At 36.7% G+C, this 23,320-nt stretch overlaps 1 protein-coding gene across 2 annotated transcripts in view; it reads left to right on the top strand.

Moving 5' to 3' along the window:
- iglon5 (IgLON family member 5) overlaps nt 1-22,923 on the top strand; it is a 153,365-nt gene extending 130,442 nt beyond the window's left edge. For both annotated transcript variants that reach the window (XM_028012726.1, XM_028012725.1), the window contains exons 5-8: nt 5,521-5,652; nt 5,919-6,039; nt 10,462-10,613; nt 15,640-22,923. In XM_028012726.1, the coding sequence (XP_027868527.1) occupies nt 5,521-5,652; nt 5,919-6,039; nt 10,462-10,613; nt 15,640-15,743 (509 nt within the window). In that variant the 3' untranslated portion in view covers nt 15,744-22,923. The remainder of the gene's footprint in view (nt 1-5,520; nt 5,653-5,918; nt 6,040-10,461; nt 10,614-15,639) is intronic.
- The last annotated feature ends 397 nt before the right edge of the window (nt 22,924-23,320 follow it).

The raw sequence follows: 23,320 nt of genomic DNA, 5'->3' as shown, positions 1-23,320 counted from the left end.
AGACTGTGCTGCACCATTATTTTCAGGTGCCGCCTTCTTTATCTTAACCGAAGCACAGATCTGATCTTTGACTCACCCAAACATGAGCTCCATCATTTACCCACACAGCAAAAAACTTGCCATTTTGTCAAATAGAGCCTCAGATGCAATTCTTTAAAATACAAAGACTTAACCTGAACATACTGTATGTCAAGAAAGGTGATGGGAGGATGAGACATGAGCTTCTAAATCAAACTAAAATGTCAATAATCCTTTTCTTTTAAAAAATGACTCTTTTCAGAGTTTAAAGAACAAAAGACAGTCAGTCAATGAGTCACTCAGCCAGTTTCTGAAAAAGTTCTGATTATCTTTAAACGTCATACTCATAGTAAATAGCATTTCATTATGTTAAAACTAACTTCAATGATGCCTACAAAGAGGACAGTGGTATTAAATTAAATGCCTTGGCTGCTATTCTAACGCAGAGAAAAAGCAGCATCAGCAGAGGTCAGATCTAGACAAGGCGAATTTTTTTGCAGAATTTTTTTTTTTTACTTTTTTTTTCAACAATAGTCAAAAAGAACCAAAGTTCCCTTTTTCATCACAAAAGACATTTCACAAGATTTTTGCCAGGGGGCTAGCTTTCATTCATCTATACCAACTTGAATTTTCTTTGTGAAGCTACCAAAAGAAAAATCTTCCTTCTAAATCAAGTATGTGAATTTCAAAGTTCATATGCAAATGTGGTGAAATATTGACAAGAAAAGCAGCCAAGATATCTCAAGGAAGCACAAAAAGCTCATAGACATGAGATACTTTTTGACTCTTTCATGCAAGAATGGAAGGAGTGGGATACAGTAATCATCAACAAGTTGTGGTACTTCCCTAAACTGGGCCTCATATAACCTGTGTAAAACAGATCAGCATATACCAGCCTCTTTGTTCATGGCAGCAGATGTGGGACAAGTGTATTGCTCTTTACTTTGGCACAGTGTAGGTGTTAATGCCTGACCTTTTTTATTTTACTTTATCACTGGTACTTACACGCTTGTTAGTTTGTCTTGAGTTATAAAACCCATCATGGTTTCCACTAGTAACCTTAGTACGTCATTGCACTTTGACTTTGGGTAATTACCTCAGGCAAAATCCTGTTTACTGTTCATAGAAGGATTTGTGATAAAACACAAGATGTTTTGACAGGCCAAAGGTGTTACTGTTTGTATTGGACAGCCAAACAAGTGCAGATTAATATTAGACATATTTTTGTTGGAATTAACATCAGTGGAAAAATGGTTATTGGCATTTTGTTCATTTTTTGTTTTTTTAGTTTTACATAAGTCTCTTCTGAGTCTCTATAACTGGATATGAATACCGCTTCTGAATCTAACTCTGAATTAAAATGTGACGACAGCACATACTAGGATTTATAGGTCTGATGCACAAATGATAAATGATTTACAGTCATAAAAGTGTTGTACCAAAACTTCCAAACAAGAGTTATGACTTAATAAAACTTTGTTTTTCTCAAGGGAATAAATTGCTTCCAGCTTGGTCTCAGCACACTATTTTTCAAATATTTTAATACATAATGTACCAAAAATCTTTTACAGTACGTTTTTCATAAGTCAACTTTTCAAAGGTGCAGACCGAGACTGCTTCCCTCTCACTTTTGTTAGAGCAATTATTTTCAACTGAGACAATGATGTATCTTGATTACTGTTCCCTAATGAATCTAAGTGATGAATATCAGCTCTCAGTTTATTACAGTGATAATGATAAATGTTCTCAAAATGCAGCTAAAGTCCCCAAATCAGTCTGCAGAATGTTAATCAAGTCAATTTACCAATCCTTACCTAATTTAATTGTTTTGATGAAATTATTAGTAAAAACATGTTCCTAAGCATTTTAAATTGTTTTAAAAAAATCTAATATAGCTGTTTAGAGTAGCTAAATTACTGAAATACAGTGGCAACTGTCACATTTGAAAATTCACCTTGTAATCTGTGTACACTTTCTTACACGAAAAACAATCCATGTCGAGTGTTGTTTTTAACAAAATTACAGATGGAGAAAGTATTAGCGGAAATTCTTTAAAATAGATTCAACTGAAGTATTTTTACTTGATGCTTTTAAAAGTTGAAAGTTTTCTAAACTTTGCTGCAGACATCGTAAGTTCAAGGCAAGTGGCCCATATCTGGGCTTCAAATACTTGTATCCAATTTACAAGGTAATGTCATATATCTTTTATAAAAGACCCACCTAATGTTAATTATGGCAGAGAATCCATCATGCTATGGGCTTTTTCGTCTTTTAAATGTTCTATTAACCTTGTTAGATATGATACTGTGGTTTCTTGGAAATACAAAATTTTGAATTAAAACCTGTCAACCTCTGGCAGAAAACTGAGAATAAGTCATAATTTTGCATCAATAGAATATTGACAGAAAGATTTTGCCAAAGCAGCAATTGATAACTAAACAAAAAAATCAAACTGTTTCCATGGTCAATAGGGGTAGGACTAGGGTCAGACACCAGATTTAAAATCTGTTGAGACTCAGGGCTCCTTATGAACTAGAAAATTGTGCAAAAAGAAATGGTCAAATATAACTCTGTCTTTTAAAAACCTTACAAAGTCCATATTTTGCAAAGGACTAACATCTGTCTGGCTTGCAGAAATTGAGTATCCAAAGTATTGACAGTAAAGGGTGCCAATAATGAGGTCAGCAGTGAGTTTTTTAATAAAGATTTGAAGTTTTACCCCCACCAAATAAGTGTGCTCAAATGCAAGGTTGGGTTTTTCTGAAGGTTTTTAGCATAAACTTATATCTTTGCAATCAAAACCTTATTTACCGTTGATTAATTTACACTAGTCCCAATAAATCAGGTCAGCACTGTAGTAGCAATCACCAAATTTTTCACAAAAACAAGCGAACATAAGTCCTCCCTTTCAGAGTTCTGAGTAAAATTAATTTTAGTCTCCCTATTATTCTCCTTTTCAGCCTAACTTCAGTCCTCTTTGCCATCACTGTAGTTTTTGTAATGGAAACGGATCAGAGAAGCCCAGAAATCAAGCACCCTGAAGTTCCACTCAGACTCTCAGTGCCGTCGAAAAATAGAGCACCATTTCACTGCTGGGGAAAGCCAAGAGTCCTGATCCTTTCCCCCATTTTTGTTCATTCACACTCCTCCCTTTCCCTCTCCTCCAAGGTGGAATCCAATTATCTCTGGTGGTCAGGAGTTAGGCTCCTTCAAAAGCCTTAAGTGGTTGATGGAGCTGTATTTTACTGACCATTGTAGGAGTGCCAGAGGCCGTCTGCTAAGATATGATCACCCGCCAAAGTGCAAAGAAATGTGCAAGGCATGTTCGCAGATCTCAGGGGATGGAGCAAGAGAGGGGCTGTCATATTACATCATACAGTCTGTAGGAGCTGTCGATGAATTGTCAGTGAAAAAAGACCAAGCATATCAAAAACCCAACTTGACACGTTACCGTTCTCCTCTGTGTGGCTTTTTTTTTTTCCATCCTACTCACCTTTCATCTCTGCATCTTCTTCCAAGTGTTGTATATTATCGGTCTTTATGTCTGCAATGTAAAATTTAGCGCTTGTTTACTCCAATGTGTCATTTAATTTGTCATCTTTATTTCTTACAACTCCTCTGTTAATGTCAGTTTACAGTGAGTCAGAAAAATCTTCATGGCCTTGTTAAAATGCCAGATTTATTTGTTTACTAGGTTTTTTTTTAAATGTGACATTAATTAAGAGAATAAATAACTACCAACTTTTTTTGACTTTAATGTCACTAATAAGAACAGTGACATTTATTGGGTTGAAGAATAACAACTGAAGAACTAAAGCAAAGGGGTTGTGTTAATATGAACACATTTAAGCTCCTACTTTTTCATTCATTGTTTACTGTTAACACAGTAGCCAGTCTTTTCTCCAGCAGAAGTCAATGAGAATAACACATCTTGGCATATTTGTCTAAATGCTGCAAAAAATCTTCAGATTTGCTAGATTTTGAGGGCATCTTCTTTGCTTATCTCACTTTAGATCATTAGGTTCCTAAAATATTTGAGCTGAATTGCATAGGTTATAGGTCACATTAAAGAAAGACAGATGCTCTGCAGTGATTTGTCTTGTAATAATATATTTTTTGGGGTTTTTTATAAAACAAGTTTTCTATTTTAAAAGGTGTACTGACGTTTTATATTGTTTCTGTCTGCTTAACAATTCTGTCACAAGAGACCTACGGTGTACTTTGTTCACTAATGGCATGAGTGAATAATATTGCAACCACCCGACCGCAACACTTAGCGTCTGCCTGCCATCTCTTGGGTGGCACATGCAGTCGTCATAGTGTCGGCGTTCTCCTCTCAGCCACAATGGATCGTCTCCAGCTCAGTAGCCTCACTAATAATCCTCCAGCATAATCTTCAATTAGAAGCGCAGCGCTAATCTCTGACAGGAATAATTGTAGCGTTTAGTGTCTTTTTGGTGTTTGTGTGTTAGTGTTGTTCTTAAATTTCCTGCTGCAGAGTTCATGATGGGAGGTATAGGTCTACAGACTGACAATAGATTGGTGGAATTTTTTGTTTGTTTGTATTCCTTAGAGGAGGGTTCAAATGGAAAAGTAAGTAGCAAATTAATAGATGGATTTCCTTGTTAACTGTGAGGTTATATGTTCTGCTGTGTCACACAGTCTGGCTTCTTTAATTGGTTAAAGAGGAAGAAAAAATAGGCCTGATGGCTTTAAGGGCTAAGAGACAGCTGGCTGCTGAGGCTGACTGGATGGAACGTGTGCACAGTCAGTCTTGTCCTTTGTTTTCTTCCTGTCTCAGTCTCTGTCACTGTCGAGCCAATAACATCAATTCCCCCCACATGAAGGAGCAATAACTCGCAGTCTATTCCCTCGACTCTCCACCTCTGAAGAGATGTTCGTCGCCCGAGGAAAAGCGCTAGACTGACTAATTTGGTTTTAGCTGCACCTGGGAGTTTGTCAACATCAAACAACCGCCAAATATTCTTCTCACCATGTAATGTGGCGAATTAGCTATTACACCCCGGCTCATCCAGTTGTTTGTTGAGAAGTGTCCAAGTTCCCCTAGCATTTCAAAAGTAATAGTGCCACTTACGTCAGAGGGTGTTCGTTTTTCTACATGAACAAGTGCAGTTATTTTCTGTCAGTGTCGAACCGGCTGCTGGCAAAAACTGCAATATGATCAATTTTTCTTCATTACAAATGTTTCATTAGTGTCTGTTGATAAATTCATTATCATCCTTTTCATCATGTCATTACGGTTTTAATTATCATGATATTGATTTCCATCACATCCCCCATCTTTGTATATCAATATTCCCCGGCAGAATTGAGTGATGCTTCATTTGCAGTTATTTGCATGTTGGCCTTCTGCATGCTCTTAAACTGTCTAAAGCTGGAAGGGCGTATGCTGTACTTCAAGTAGTGTGCCGTAAATCTGCAGACTGAGTCGCCTTGCACTTGATGTATTGTGACCTTTGACTTTACCCTTTCTGTAATTAGATGGACTGGTGAGTGAGGGGGAGTTCTTGGATATCACAGAGATCAAGAGGCAGCAGGCTGAGGATTATGAATGCATCACCCACAACGGTGTGGCTCCACCTGACCAGCAGAAGGTCAGAGTCACGGTAAACTGTAAGTACTTCTCTGTTTGCAGGACACAAAAGGCCAGTGGTCGTAATCCAGGTCAACCTCATGTGCATAATTATGTATTAATAATATATGTTAATGTTGTGAATGCATTAGTCTCTACATATTTTAATTTCATTCTCTGTGGGCATTTTTCAACCTTGTACGCAACCCCCATCAGACCTGACTTGATTATTCAGTAAAAGATGGTGTGTATTAATTATTGAATTATCTCTTGCTGATTTTATTTTTCTACTTTTTTTTTCCACCAGACCCTCCGATGATCACAGACATGAAGAACATGCCTGCAAATCTAGGAAAGACAGCCATCTTGAGGTGTGATGCAATGGCAGTTCCACCAGCTACATTTGAGTGGTACAGAGACGATCATAGGTAAGGTTACAGAGCAAATAGGTCAGGGTTGTTGAGATTATTTCTCTATGACCATATGAAACCACTATAAAACCTTTTAGAGTCTGCATGGATGCATTTTGATAAATACTCTTCATAACCAAATCTAAGTTTTTACACATCTGATTTTCTGAAACATCTTTCTTGTGGTGACATTGATTCATACTTTACATCTGTTATAAAAATGTATTAAGAAATATATATTTTGCTTGCACTGGAAAGGAGTGTGAATTTTCTACCACACAAAAAATTTTGCCTGTATGCCAAAAAGGAACTTTTTTGTCTCACGTATTCAGAGCCCCTTCCTCCTCTGTGCCCCCTACCCTGCTTGTGGTAAATAGGATTTCTTATGACTTTCACTCAATAGCAGGGTACTTCTCACATATACAGACACATAGAAGCCAAATTTGAAGAAGACACAGCTAAAAATCAACCTGTTGGCAGATTCTCCCTCTTTAGTTGAGGATCTCTGCAGCTCCTCCAGTGATTCCATTTCTCTGCTTTTCTTGTCGAGCCTGTCAGGATGGCTGTGTCTTGATTGTAGCTGTTTCAAAATCTTTTCATATTGAGATGATGCACTGAACAGTAGTCTGAGATATTAAAAGTGGTGCTGCTTTTCAAGATAATCCTGCTTTAAACTTCTCTACAACTTCATTTAATGGTGAATCTTTTCAGATTTTTGTTTGTCAATGTCAGAAAAATGCTAAGAGGCTTAAGTTTAATTGATAACAATGTATAGCTACAATGTTTATGAAACTATATTACATTGCAGTATTTGGAATGTCAGCTCATTAATTACTCTTTTATTACATGCACTACAATATATTAAGGTCCTGGCATTAACAAGTAGTTGGGATTTTTAGAAGGTTATTAAGAAAAGCTTACAATTATGTAGAAATAAAATCTGTGCTTTTTTTACATTAAATGTTATTCAGTTATTTTTAAGGAGTGTCTCCATATGTTGTTAAGACAGCACCAATGTGTTTGAATAGTTTTCTTCAACAGCCTTTTGCAACACTTGTCTTTTGGGCCTAGTTTTTGTCTTTATAAGAGAATCACTAAATATGTCAGCAAATTCTTCTCTTAAGAAATTATAGCTAAAGCAATGTAGAGACAAGCTGGTGACGCATAGAGCATTAATAGAATGAACGCTCAGAAAAATAAAGTTTGTTTGTGATGTCGCCAGGATATAATGTATTCCATCTTAACTCAATATCTAAATGCAAATAAGCCATTATGGATTTCTGGGAAACATCTTTTAGGCATCAAATTTCTCAGAGGGTTAGAATGATGGGTTCATGAGCCACAACAATTCCCTGCTTAATGATGACAGAAAAAGTGACATAGAAAAATGTGAGTGCATTGTTTACTCTGATTGAGAGGGAGTTAGAGAGTAAATTAGGTATGCACAGTTAAAGGAGTTATATGAGTTGCTACAAGACTATAGACTTCATTAACTTTGAGTAATAGTCTAATTTCTACCAGATATGTGTTGATTCTGATGAGAATGAGTTGTTTTTGATAAAAACACAGAGTTAGTAATTGAAAGGAATGCTTATCTGTATAATTCAACCTAAACTTTGGTGAACTGAGATGTCAAGCTGACCCAGCACTGGTTCAGTGACCTTGTAAGTAAACAGGATCTTGAGAAGCTCAAAAGTTAAGCTTGAGAACAAATTTGTATTCATGATGTGAGATATTTGGCAAACCTGTAGCATTTATATAAAACTTGAGTATCAAGGTCTAAAAGCTTAGTAGTTCTGTTATTTTTTTTTTTTTTTTTTTTCAGAGTTTTGGACACATGCTGTGTGGTTTCTGTCAGTAAAAAATCCCTGAAAACGCAGTGACTACAGCAGCTGTGTCTTTTTAAAAAATATTTTAGAAGTGAAACAGCACATATAACCACATAAAAAAAATGCTACAATACAATGTTTTTTTTTCCGACTTTCCTCATAATCATTTGTTACCAAACACCAAAGCAGAAGAACAGATTTCAGAATCTTCTGTGACATTTTATATTTCAAAACAAATTGTCGTTATTTTCAAGACTTCATATACTCATAGCTTAGGTCAGATTTTCCCCACCCTAGTCCTTATATCATTTTTGCACTGTGTGTTTTATTTGTTTCTCTGCTTTAAAATACTCAATTCAGATGATTGCAGTTCAGTAAAAGCCTGTTAATCAGTCATCAATTGAAATCAGGTGTGCCGAAGCAGGAAAACACCTAAAACATGCAAGGCAGTGTCCCTTGAGCAGCATGGTTGAGTATTTATTAAGTTATCTATTTTTTTTTTTGCTTTAAAAATACACTGCTCAAAAAAATAAAGGGAACACTTAAACAACACAATATAACTCCAAGTAAAACAAACCTCTGTGGAATCAAACTGTCCACTTAGGAAGCAACACTGATTGACAATCAATGTGATTTTGTTGTCAGCACATTCAACTTTGTACAGAACAAAGTATTCAATGAGACTATTTCTTTCATTCAGATCTAGGATGTGTTATTTGAGTGTTCCCTTTATTTTTCTGAGCAGTATACTTTAAAATGAAATTGTCTGTGCATTTTCAGACAGTAATCTTATTGCTGTGTATGACACTCCAGTCAAAGTCTATGAAGCCATATGTACATGGCCAACTGCCTGAAAATAAAACAAAAGAGAGAATTAATTAAGAAAAAAATGTCTCTATGCTGCCAAAAGTACCATGATGTGGAAAAGTATTTATATTCCTTGACCTTTCTCACATATTTTGACACAATACAACCTTATTTTATGTGATAAATTAAGATAAAATAGCAAATAAGAATTAGTCAAGATAAATGATTATGTTGCTTTCAAAAAATAAGTGTATTTGTGGTGTGTTCAGCCTGGAAGTCCTGGTTAAAGTTTACCGGAAACTTCCTAAGGCCCATAGCAAATCTGGAGAAAGGTGTTCCTCTTGATGTGTATACAAAATGCTTCGTGTGGCAGGGACAGCATGTCATCCTGAATGAACCACCCTCACAGTGTAACACAGTGGTGGGAGAATCATGCTGTGGGGATGTTTTTTCTTCACCAGGGTCAGGAAAGCTGGTTTGTGTAATAAAACATCTTGCTTTAGTATTTGCTAGTATTAAATGGGAAAAAAACGCTTTTTTTCCCCATTTTTCCCAAGCTTTTAGCTTGTATTGCTAAAAAAATAAATAAAATCTGCCTGATCATGTACTAGAACAATTTGTAAGTCCTTCTGAGTTAAGACTTGCAACAGGAGTACAAGTTTTGATGTTATTCTGAGATCCAACTTTTGACTTTAGGGGCAAAATGAACCACAGTGTGTTTTGCCATTGCCGCTTGTTTTTGGTTCACTTCTGAGTCGGTTCTGAAAATACTCTCCCCTGCACTTCACCTCTGAGTGTTATCTGTCTGAAGCAAAGAATAATATGCTTAAGCTACTCATCCTTATTTGTGCTTATTAGTGTCACATTACGTCTAATTTGCTTCAAATTAAACTTGTAAACAGTCAATAACAAAACCTCCCATGAGTACCTCTTTTCAAATTGGGTAAGAAAAGAAAATTAGCCATTCATATAAGGCAAAGCTCTTCATTGCAAAAAAAAAAAAAAAAGACTTATCTAAACTTGGTCATATTTAGAGTCACACAGGTAAAAAACAACCTGAACTATGACCAACCAGACTGGACAAGAACATAATACACAGTAGGGCTAAACAAGATTAGAAACTGCTGTGATGGAGAAAATAATGATAAATATTGCAATGACAAATATTAAAATTCTTTTTTCTCTTATTCTCATCTGTGTATCCCACTCTGTTGAACTTTTAGCATTTTGACTGATTTGTCATTTGTGTCCGGAGTTATGAGATTCTGTCCAACTGGCTAAGTATTACAGTTATTCCACTCTAAACAGTCCTTAGTTATGTGAAAATTGCATGTGTTGGCAATGTATTTGCACTATATGTTGTGTAGCCTTAACAAGGAGAATGGGCAGCAAAAGTCTTGATTGTCACAGCTGTTTACCTTCAGCAAATCTTAAACAGACTGTTGTTCTATCATATTCAGTAGAATGAAATGAAACAACAGACATAAACATGTGTGATATGGTATCTGTTAAACAAATACGTGCTAATAGAAATTAAGCTTTCGTTTGAGAATGCAGTATAATAGACTTCTATACAAAGCATTTGTTGTTTAAACACAGTGAGAGTTCAAATGTTGTTACAAAGTAAGATCATTATTAGAGACTATGCTGCAAAAATGTTAAATGACAGAGTAATGTATTCTTCTCGGCAGACTGAGTCAGGAGGTGTGATATTATCCTGGGTTTTCTTTCTGTTTCTCTAAAAAAAACTCCGTTGTTCTGTTTCTTTCCTTTTCTTTTCTTTGCTTTTGCGCACACAACCCAGGCCAGTAGAGAATGACAACACCTTACGGATCAAAAACGAGAAGACGCGCTCGCTGTTGCTGTTTACCAATGTGACAGAGAAACATTTTGGCAACTACACTTGCTTCGCCTCAAACCGTCTGGGCTCCTCCAACGCCAGTATGCTGCTGTTTCGTAAGTTATCACACACATCTCACATACCTAGGTGTGCAAGCGCATTGACCTTTTTTATTTATTTTTTTTTGCCAAATATGTTCACATTCATCTTTTGTGACTATCCGGAGTTAGACAGGACTGTCTGCTGCAAAAATATTCCAAATCTGTTTTTGCTCTGCACACTGCACAGCCTTCACTGAGCCTTTACACTCCCTCCTTCTTCCCATTTACGTTTTTCTCCGCCCCATTAAAGCTTTGCTGCCTATATTACAGCCTCTTTCTCTTTCTGTTCGCTCACACTCTCCCCTACTATAGCTCGTCTGTTCGCACACCCGCCTTTACACCCCGACTGTCGCTCTATTCTGTCCTGTTACCCGAGAAGTTGTCATTTCTCTCAGAGCCCAATTCACATTAACCGTCCCCAATGAGCGATTTCCTACCCTTCCATTTCCCATCACCCTCCCTTTAGTGCATTTGGCATTACCATCTTAAGTGAGTCCTTCATCTATCCCTTTTCTTCTTCCATTCCTTTCCCCATTATCTCGTCCAGTCTCCCTTCAATGACTCACTCCTCTGCCAGACCCATACATCTTTCTGCTCTCTTTTTCACCGCCACAGTCACTTCTGTCAGCCTATCTCTCCATCATCTGTCCTTCTGCCTACTTTTTCTTTCCTAATCTTCTCCTGCTATCATTAGTACACAACAAACCCACTTCTTTCCTCAACCAGTAATGGACCATAATCTGAATCCTTTTGTGTTTTTTTGTTCACATTCAGAGCCTCACTGTCTTTACCTCACATGACTTAATTTGTCTGCTACTATACCTCTTTGTTCACCATTTTAAAGGTACCAAATGCAATGTTTCAACACCAGCAACCCCCCAATCATGTCAAAATTGGCACATTATTGTAATTACTCTCTGTCGATGAGTCCATTACATAGACCATTGGCAGTCGCTACTTGCTTTCACTTTACACTCATACGCTACAGCATAAATCACCTGCTTTTATCTCTGTAAACTGTAAAACAAGCGACAATATGAATACAAAGGGTTAATTAAGGGGTTTCCAGTTTAGCCTTTTAAGTGTTACTGCCGTGTTACTGCTAAACATGTTTAGTGACATAAAAAATAATGACTTGTTTTTCTAGAGAATTACACCCACTAAACAGTGGCTTTGTGTGAAGATTCTCGGGGTTACAACAGATCCTTCATCTTTAGCTGCAGACACAGAGGAAAAAAAAGATTTTTTTGTGAGATGTTATAATGTTTTTGTCTGCTATGTTTTAACTTTTGCTGCTCTCATTTCTTAGTATTTTTAATGTTTGCTTAGTTATCTTACATACCTCCTAAACATTCATGTTCTCAATTGTTTCTTGAAAAGTATAAATGAATAAAGATCAGAGTAATGCCACTTAAATAACAACGCCAACACCAGCGTGTTTGTTAAAAGTAAAGGCTTCCTTTACCTACATGTAGCCATAATCTGGTTATCAATATCAGGATTTCCAAAATGCAAAATTTGCCTGTCCATGAATTTAAAGTTTTTTAGAGAATACACCAGAGAAAGTGCAGGAGTATCCAAACTTTTCTCAGGCTGTAAGGAGCATAAAGTATAGTCCTCGGTACATCTTCAAAAAACACGTTCAAGGTGAGAAATGTTTTATCTTCAACATTCATTCACTACCAGTCTAATTTTCAAAAAGTAGATATTGCTCCAACTAAAAATCTGCCTTTATAAAAATCATTGGTAGAAGAAGGAGAGTCCACAGATCAAGTGCCTTCATAATAAAGCACTGTAATTGAAGTGATTCACTTTATAAGTGTTGCTTTTATGTAATGATTGAGTGTATGTAACACGGGGATGTGTCTTTATGGATGCACTCAACATTATTATTTTGGAAGAGATTTCTAATCTGTTAGATGATTTTCAAATATATCACAATCTTTTGTACCTTCCTGCCATTACAGGTCATGATGACAAAAATTAAACATTTTAAGTTGAAGCACTCAGGTAAGAAAACTAATAAAAAATATAATACAAACTTATACAATAATCATGATTATGTCATAATATAAAATGTTTTAATGAGTTTCAAAACCATAACACAAATTCTCACTACCCAAAACAACTATTGAATAAACAAAGTGAGCCAAGCACAACATGAACAGAAAATAATAGTATTTAGGCTACTACATACCTACTGTATATTTTAATGTTGAATTAGTAAAACAAAAACAAAGCTTTTAAGAATCTCCAGTCTTGGATTCATTAAATAGTTGAACTCTATAGCACTCAAACTCTTCTAGAGTATCTTCAATCAGTCACTGTTTTCTTGACAATGAGAAATGACTGTGAAGTACATTAAAAATACAACAAACCTCAATCTGTTTTGAGGTGCAACAGTATAAAATAATAAACAATAATATTAGTCCATGTCTACTGGATAACTTTGATACACATTTTAAATTAAAAGAAGTTTACAATTACACCAAGCCATCAGGAATCATCAAGAAAATAAGTTCAGCTGGGTGATCAGCTTTGCAGTTTTTCTTTCCTTCTACTGAGCAAACCAGCAAAACAGTTTTTCAGTGGTCAGCTGCTTGTTTTTTTTTTGTTTTGTTTTTTTCTTTGGTGGTGTTTTTGCTCTATGTCAGAGTCTGACTCAGCATTGACCACATACTATGAACTAAGATACCACCATCATTAACCTCTTCTGAGCTGAAATGAAAATAATTTCTGCATTAGATTGTGTGCAATGCATTTAATTACTGAACACTTTTGAGCAGGATGGAATCAGCTTGCTTATCCAAATGATGATCACTGACCTAAACTGACACACAATTATTAAAGAAAGGAAGTTTGAACAGTTAAAATCTACTTATTAATCTGACAAAAGATCAAATGGTCTCTTATAATTTCAGCACAACTACAGTAGTTGTTTTTTTGGCACAATGATATAAATAAACATCAGTTGATGATTGGATGTTAATTTATTCTGAATCACACAGTGACATACATTCACGGGGAAAGAGATGCGCAGAACCAGATTTAGCTGCTGGCTAACATATAGCTGTCTCCAAGGCTTACTTTCACATAAGATGTTAGTGTCCCAATTTATGAGTTAAATCACTCATAAAAGGAGGATACAGAATCAGCATTTAGTTGTAAGTTTAACAATACAGACTGAAAAATATGTAGACAAGCCTGATACTGAGAAAAAAATGACATGTGACAAATTACAGTACACCAAGAAGAGTACAGGATATGTAAGTCTGTCAGATGTTCATTTGGGCAACCAGACTAAGAATGACAGGGTAAGATATAAGAAACTTTGATTAAAAATTGTTTATGTTCTGTTAACTTTTTGTACTGAAAATCACTCTTCAGTTACTTAAGTAATATTGATGAATCATGAATACTGACATAAAAGGGGAGCTATTATTTTTTGGCCTCTGGAAAATTGCCCATTTCAAAAACCTCTTAATTGTTGAGTCACAATTGACTGATCGTATGCCGTTACCTAGAAATCCCAGCTGAGCCCAGCCTGTTACCTAGCAACCCAAGTGGAACTCGAGCATGTTTGCTCAGCTGGTCTTACCACTGTGTGCTGTACAATGCTTGCTGGAAAAGACAAGTGTTTTGTCTGGCAAGAGCCTCTGAATCAGCTCATTCTGAAAGGAGCTCAAAATAGGCAGAACCGACCAGACTAAAATCTCATTATCTAAGAATTATTTTGTGCAAAAACACACATATTTTGTACAGACCTACCCTAACCTGTTCAAGAAAAAATCAAGGTCACCTTTAATTGAGACAAGTAAGGGTAAATTGTTCTTTAGAAGTCGATCTTTGTGAACATCAGTGAGGCCTTGGCCACTTCTGAGAAGGCTCATCACTGTGCCATATTTTCTCCTGGTTTTTGATAATAGCACACACTGACATGCCACAGAGTGATCACAGAGGCTTTAGATTAATGTGTTGCTTTTTGAGATCTTCAGCTTCCTTTGTTTTGTCAGACACATTCTACTCATTAAGTGATCTATCTATTTTAAAAAGCAGTCAGTATTCTGGTCTTGGTGGCCAGATTTAAACTTTAAACTCCTACAAAGGTTGTCAACAGCTAATTCATGATTGAATTATATATTCACACAGTGCCAGGATGGCTTGGATACATTTCTCCCTCCAATAAAAAAAGTATTTTTGAAAAGAGTTTTTTTGTATTTACTCTGGTGGTCTTTGTCTGATGTGACACTGTTATGGAGATGTTGACACGGTGTAACGCCTCACTGGGATAACTAAAATTGCCACAGAGCAATCAATGTCGTTATTTTTTGACAGATGTCAAATGAATGTTGCTTGATGAGTCAAAATGACAAGCCTCATGCATGCTTTCATGACGTGGGATTCACCATGTTCAAATTATTAGATCAGGACATTAAGGTCACCTTTTTCATCTCATGTGTCTAACACAGATGCATCAAAGTGAAATTAATAACTGCCATACCTTATCATGGTTATAAAATGTCATGTAGTAAAGCAACATGTGAAAGCTATTAGGCCATTGGTATTAAGCTTTTTATGGGAGGAATTTGAGTGCTGGATGGAGTTTTCACTGTGTAACCTGCATTGTCAACATATAGAATAAAATGTATGCAAACTAGCTATTTATAGCCAAACAAGATAGAAATATTCATTTATTTTTACACTACAAGTATATGAAAATTCTTACGTTTAATTGGCAGGTTCCAGCCAGTGACACATCCAGAGAGCATACTGGATACCTGGTTTTATCCTTTAATAAATCAGCACACAGTCAACAGCCAGAAAAATATGTTTTTGCCATAAATCAGATTACAAATCGATATGAATTTAGTCATGTGTGAAAAATCTCAGAATCTAGATATAAATTGTGATGGATGTAAGAGCTAGTGATCTTCAGGAACTCATGTTGTAAGTGATAGTAAATAGACCTCTTTTTTTTTTTTTTCTTTCTCCCTCACCTGTCTCCCGGCTCTCTTTTCCAATCTCCTATTTCTCTATCCAGGACCAGGAGCCCTCCAGGGGCGAGGAGCTGGTTTACATGCAGGGATGAGTGCCAGCCTGTGTGTTTGGGTTTCCCTCTCTGCTGTTCTTCTGGTGAAAGTGTGAAGCTCTGTTTGCTGGAATCATCCTCAAACACCAAGCCCCATTTCTTCCTCTGCTCCCTCTGTCTCACTCTCTCCCCTCTCTCAAAGGAAGGAAAACGGAAATGAAATTCTTTAATTACGAACCCATCACTGTGAACAAAAAGAATATGCATTATTTCAGGAGCCATTGAAACACTGCATCAAACACGACTACTCCCTTGAAACTCCCTCCCCTGCACCCTCTGTTCAGTTATGAATTCAACTTAGTCACAATATGTCTTTCTTCTGTTTCTCTTTCATGCATACAATTTGTCCTTTTCACCTTGCAGACTTGTCTGACTTGGTACTTCCCCTCTCCGCCTTTTGCTTTCCCCCATTACTCCCACTGAGGTGAAGCTGATAGAGAGTGTATATTAACAATGACAGCGACAAACGAGAAAATAGATAATCTAACAACTGTATGGTCATTTATGTAATATAAAACAGACTATTGACTGACCTACAATGTTTGCCTTATGGAAATAATACATGAAATCACAATATTTTGGTGGATATTTATGGAAATGATAATTATAATGTGATACTGGCTGTCATGTGAAGTTTCACCCTATGATCACACACTTAAACCAAGTGGAGACACATGTATGTTTTTTTTAAATTATTATTATTTTTATTTTACCAGTGTAGCAGTGAAGCTGCTATGAATGATGTCAAAATGTATTAAAAAAGGATGGGTGGTGATGGCGCCAGTCCCCTTTATGTAATTTGGGGAGGTTTATACTAAGTTTTCGCATGTAGCCCTCACTACCCAGACCTTTTTAAGTCCCTCCACCCTCCTCCTTGCCTCTCTGTTTAAACTGCTTTGTCTAGTTGAGCTTCATATTGCTAGTGTTCTCAGCTGTGCGTCAATCCTACCAAACATCATCACCTGCTCTTCATCCCGCCACTGTAAATATACGCAGTACAGAGGCCATGCTGGTGACTTCAGGTTGCCTCCATAAGATCTTCAGCAAGCCTCTACTACACTTAAGTCTTCTGAAGCAGCAAGAGACTGTCTATTGATAAATAATATCTTCTGTTTCAAAGCTGTTGCTGCTCCATTATCTTTGTCGCTTGTTGATAGCATGTACTGGTTAGAAATGTTCCTGTTGTGAGTCCATACGCCCTCTCTCTCTCCCTGCACTGTGTCTGTTTTTTCTCTGCAAGGTTACCTGCTTTTACTGCTTTTACTTTTTTGGTGTTAATACTACTACTACTACTGATGATAATGATTCAGTGATGATGATGATGATGTTAATAAGTATTTGAATAACTATGAATAGTAATTCCATGTAAGGAGAAAACATGAACAAAATACGATGGTAATGAGTTGTGCGTGGGGAGATAAAAAAAAGAAATGTTTTCTACTTTGCTCGCACACATCGAACAACTTCAATGAAGGTAAAAAAAAACAGAACAAAAAAAGGTGTAAAGTTTTTGAAGTGATGTGGTCTATTTTGCCATGGCAAGCTTTTTAAAATCACATTTGAAACAGTTCGAGGGGGTCATTTCGATCAGGTCCTGAAGCGGTGGCTGGTGATGTAATTTATAATTTGTAACAGTTTATGTATTTGACTCTTTCTGTCATGCTTTTAACTGCATCAAACACACATTTACACCACATCTGTCCTCTTGTCATGGTGTGTCCTCTACCGACCATCTAGATAAATGATTTTGATCCATGTCGGTCTCTGGCTGTGGCTGTAAGTCAGTTCTTGTTCTGCCAGACCACAGGGAGATAAAGATGTAATTAGCCATTACCTGTGGCTGGCTGAGCGAAGGAGCCCGAGCTCCACCTGTCCTTTCCGCCGCTCAGTTATGGCCCCCATAAATCAAGCTCAATCCTACCACTGACAGGAATCCTCTTCAAGGACAAATCTCACCTTGGTGCACCACTACTCCCTCTGGTGTGTGTACCTGTGACAAAAAACCCTGTACAGCACAAACAGCGAGAGGAAATCCCGTATTTCGTCATGCCTGCACCCATTTCTTGTGTTCAGCTCACACTCAGAGACTATATGCAAATTTGCCATAGCAAGTGTGCACCAAGAGATGAGTCTACCCCAGCTAAACCCTGACTACTACAACATGACAGGGGAATTACTCAATACTGAATCAAATGTGTGAATGTGTTTTTGTTTGTTTGTTTGTTTGTTTATTTTGTTGTTTCTTTTTCAAATCAGCAATAACCCCTAATTTTACTGTGCAAGAGATTTCCATCATGGTCAAATCTGTGGTGTAATATCTGAAATGATCTGCCATTAACAAGCTCTATCAAAAGTCTGTTGTTGTACTTTTACTGTGTACTTTCCTCGGAAATGATTGTGAAGCTCTGTTTAAATGGCCCTTAAGCTAGGACACTATATGTCGTTTCCTCTGCGATGTATTTGGGTGTTAAAGAACACATATTGTGCATGCAACTACTTGCTCCCAAAACAATGATGGATTCCATTTCAAGCACAATAACAGGTCATTTGGTCTGTGAAACATTTATTGCCAATATTTTTAAACTCTTACTGTCTTTTAGAAGATTTTTTTTTCACACTCACTTACTGTCCTGCGTCTGCTACCCACTGAGGGTTATCAGTGGCCCATAACATCTGTCTGTACATAATCTGTTGTTGATAAAGATAAAAAGAAGATAAAAAAAAACTGTGGACGAGAAAACATGTCATGTTTGTCAGCGTGTGTTTGAAAATAGCATGTCTGTATTTGTGAATGGGTGGATTTTGAAAAAAAAAAAACTACCAGATTTTGTCTGTTATGTTCAAGTTTAATGGTGAAAGGTCTGAAAAGAGTACAGGTTTAAAACTGAATCTAAGCATTTCAATGTTTGAAACATTTCTCCCATTTCACCATAATACACTTTTATATGATATTAGGTTTTACAACTTGGAAAGATTACTGGAATTACTTTAGATTTCATGAATTTTCCTAGGCTATTGATTCAACTAAATATGTATTGCTATTCTTCAATATGTTTTAGTAATTTTACCATCATTCAACTGATTAGATTGAATTTAGGAAGGAAGAATTATGAGAGGGTAATATCTTGCAGGAGTGACATTTAGCTTCATGCTAACAGCATGCTTATGTCTATTGATATATTTGAGTCGGCTAGTTTGGATTTTTAATAGGAAATAATGAACACATTAGTTTGTAGAAGCAGAGAATATGGGTCCTATCCGTATTTCTTCCCTTGCAAAACAAATTTTAATAAGAGTTCATTTAAAAAAATGATTCTTTATAAACCTCCACACATTTACTGTTGTGTATTTTTAAACATAACTCTTATAATTTTTTGCATTGAAGATCAAGGTTTGAGGGCCATTTCAATGCTACCCGGATTTGGTATCAGACTAAGATCTTCCAGTAGAAAACTTTCTGGATGCTGTAGTTTAGCAAAACTGGGATTAAATCAAGGGAACAACTACAATCAAAGGCTGTTTTGACATATTTTAGCTTGTTTGGATTCTTCCAGCCTCCTTGAAGGTAGTCGTTATCGTACAGCAGAGTTCTCTGAATGGTATATTTCAGGGAAGACTAGAGAATCATGTAGTGCCAACACCAAGTGCTAACAACTTGTCAGAGCAGTACTGGTTTTAATGGAGCAATTTCAATCTCAAACATTTTATAACAGCTAAAGGTCATTCTTTACACCTTTACACTCCTGACATTTTTATTTTATTTACTTATTTGCATAAGATAATTTGGGAGTGTCCTCCTTAGCCAAATTTTTTTAAACGTGTGAAGAGTGCTTCACCTTACAAAGTGACTAACTAACTAAAGGTAAAGTATCAAAATCAGTAGTCGAACCACTGTAACACTTGATTTTATACCACAAGAAGTCATAAAAACTTTGGAAATAGAGTTGCTTTGCCAGCGGTCCATGCTAAATGTCCCATTCCATACCCAAAAATGGAAAGCATAAAACTAATTAATCTGCTTTGGATCTTGCCTCTCTTGCTTACTACTGCCAAGCAAGTGTTGTTTTTTTTAACTATTTCCACAAAATACTAATTGCTCTCTTCATCTAATCCAGTTTCAGATAAAACTGAAACTACCACACTCCTTCAACACCTGCTACACTTGGGGTTGCCACTCCTTCTATTAGAGATCATTGTTTCCTCATTGCTAACCTCTTATTTAATCTTTAGTATCAACTACTGAGCAACAGGTTGATAATGACAGGCCTCTTTGAAGCTTTTTGTCAATGTTATTATATATACACAAGCACATATCTTTGCTCACAGCCATACATGATTCACACTCTTATTATGACATAAAGGCTGCAGAGAAGGCTGTCAAGCTGGAAGAAGATCCCTGGGGTGTAAAATTTAAGGGCAGATGAAGTTTCTGCTGAGGGAACAACCAGCCGGATGATCCCGTGGGATGATATCCTGACAATGCAAATCCAAAAGTTCATAGCTAGAGGGAGATGCAATGACACTCACCAGACAGTGAACCCTTCATTGAGAGAAGGAAGACAGACAAGCATTCAAATTGCATTTCCAAACTTGAGCTTTGTGGTCCCCCCCAGGGGAAGGTGTAGCACATTCTATTTATGCTTGCACCATGTAATATGAACATCATTAACATAGCCTTGATCACAAATGCAGTCTGGCCTATTTCCAGTGTGTAAATAACACTCCAACTGGGGTGCAATGCGTTTACAGTGATATAAACAAGACAATTCTTCAGGCCCTAATTACATTCGGCGTACCCTGATGAGAAAGTGTTGATTGGCTCCTGTAGCTGAAGGTTATGATGATCTATTTCCAGAGTCATTCTTAATAAAGTGCCATGTTGTTTGGAGCTCACTAAACTTCAGCTGTTTGTAGCATTGTAGTGCACTTTAACAGCTGTATTTGTTTCACAATTGTTTCACATAAATGCTTGGTCAAAGAATATTAAATGAATAGATTTATTGGATCTTTATTTATGTTTAGCATATTATTAAAGTTGCATGAAGAGGATTGTAAAATATTCAGAGAAATGTGCTTTTAGAAAAGGATAGCATATTTAAATGCTTAATGGTACAAATAAAAGCACGGTAGTAAAATAATAAATATAACTGTTGAAAAGTAAATCTGATAGTTAGAACAACATGAATATATCCCGCAATTTAATACATGGTAGTGGGCTTACAGCATATCCCCTCTTTACAGCAGGTTTGCTGCTCAAAGCAAATCCTGGAATAGACTTTCAATCCTCAACACAATAGTTAATCAATATAGTTGACTGAACAGCTTTGAAATAGAGCAATATCTCCCCAGCCTCAGAAGCTGGATTGATCAAGTGTCCATAACCCAGCCTTAGAGCAGAGAGCATTATTCATCATGCCTGATACAAGACACCCCTAATTGCACATCGATTTTAGGCCCTTTTCTGAAACTATTTGGGCAAGCTGTAATATCTGCTTGGTAAACTCTGTACTCAGAAGTATGAGTCAGATCCAAGGAAATAAAGAATTAATCATTACTTTTCCATTTCCAAGTAAATGCAGTCTTGTATTCGTATTGCTTGTTTTGGTACATAGCCTCCCTATAACATTGCATGTGCAATTTAATTCCAGAGCAACAGCAACACAGACTTAAATTTAGCTATTATGTCAATATAGGGTTGACATCCACAAGAACAATAAATTATGTGCAACAGATTAGTTTCATTTGTGAGCTACAGCATGGTCTCACAGCAACTAGAGGCAGTATACCAAAAGGATATGCTACACCAGATTGCATATGAATCAATATCATTATTCCAAATCCCCTGCTCATGTCCTTTACTGCAAAGCATGCCTAATTCCCATATATTATCCCAATCATCCATTGTTTACCAGCTATCCGGAGGCCCATTTTGCTCTCGTGGGCAAAGTCAGTGTTGCAAGTTTATTAAGACGCAATATAGTTTCATTACTGCCGCTAACGTGTGCCCCTGTATGCTGCCTGTTGGGTGTCAATAAGGCGAGGAAAAACTGCGATGGATTGATAGATGGACAGACAGGCAGAGATTCTTCTCTTAACAAAGACTTCGGGCCACAGAGCAGAAGGATTGGTCTAATTAACAGCATGCCACAGTCCACCACCTGGGCAACAGCAACATTCAGGCAGGCAAAAGCAGGAATCTCGCCCACCACGTCTTTCTAGTCATTACGTCGCCCACCTCGCATCTCCAACACAGAGAGAGCACCATTACTTGGCCTCTGTGAATAACCGTCCTACGCGTTGCATTTTCCTTGTCAATCAACTGATGAGTAAATATTGGATGCAGTTCCAAGGACTGACAGGGAGAAAAAAAAAAGGTGGATGATTTTTTTTTTCCACAACTCACAGTCACAACTGGTATTTTTGTGCTGATTAATATTGCAGTCATGTTACAGAAAAGCAGTTATGTTGCAAACCAAGGCAAGCTGAAGTCACAGCTGCAGGGTAAAATGCTGGAATCTGGGATACATGAGAAGATAGTAAGAGGGCTGTGTGCCTCTGGATGGAAATTACTGCTTCAAATAGAACAAGGAAAACGTCTCATTTGAAATCTGATAACAAATTTTACTTGAGGACTCCTGATGTGTATAATTGCTGGAATAAGCTGACTTAATGTTGAATGTAAAAACCCATCTCTCCATATTTCTCTTTTTTACAATTTGAATTTGTGCAGATGATCTGAGAAAATGGTCCCCACCCCTCTTTTCTACAGGTTTGCCCACCTTTTTGCATTTTTTAGAGATGCATTGTGTATAAACTAGCACAAGGACTGCAGTGATGCATGTTAAAGTGTGCATTATCCATTAGTAATACCAAGGGCCTTGTATCTGAGCAGTATGTGTGCATCTGCGTGTTTGTGTTCCCTCAAAGCTCCACTGGGCAGGTTGTTTCATTCGTAACATACACCTGGATTGCAGGTTCTTATTACATTCCTAAAGATGTTATCAACGTAAACACACAAGACAAAATGAAAGGAACAAAATGTTTGTTTTCCATCCTGAGAGTTGTTGTTCTGTGCTGTAAAGTGATGATTGTATTTTTTTTAACTGCAAATCCTGTCTTTTTTACTTTTATTTCATTGCTGTTGGTATTTTTCCTTTTTTTTTCAAAATCCACAAAGTGGAAAATGATATCAAGTGGAGGGAGACAAAAAATAAAACAGTTTTGTTTTTAACAAAACCTATTTTGTGTGTTTTGTTGCTGGAAATGGGGCAGTGCAAGAGAATCAAATTGAGAAAATGAGGTGAGGTCAGCTTGTTGCTTCTTCACCTTGGTTTTAGCTTTCTATTGTTATAAAAGGTCCTTGATTTTGTAGTGTTAATGCATGATTTTCTGTTTGGTTTGTTTGTTTTTTGCCTTCATGAGCATCTGACATATCTGTTTAAACAATACTCTTTAATTTTAGGCTCACATCAAATTGATAACCAACAGCCACGCACTGTTTTGAGATAATTGATTGACACAATGTCTTGTCATTATTCATTTTTGAGGAGAAAATTATCGCTGTCGCTTCATGTTTGGTGTTAATTTCACAATGGTTTCTCCTCAGAAGATGATTTTGCAGCCAAAAAAACAT

Source organism: Xiphophorus couchianus, chromosome 3 (genome assembly GCF_001444195.1).
Source record: "Xiphophorus couchianus chromosome 3, X_couchianus-1.0, whole genome shotgun sequence".
Classification (NCBI taxonomy): Eukaryota; Metazoa; Chordata; class Actinopteri; order Cyprinodontiformes; family Poeciliidae; genus Xiphophorus; species Xiphophorus couchianus.
The sequence above is the reverse complement of the archived record's forward strand: the minus strand, read 5'-3'. Positions and strand labels throughout refer to the sequence as shown.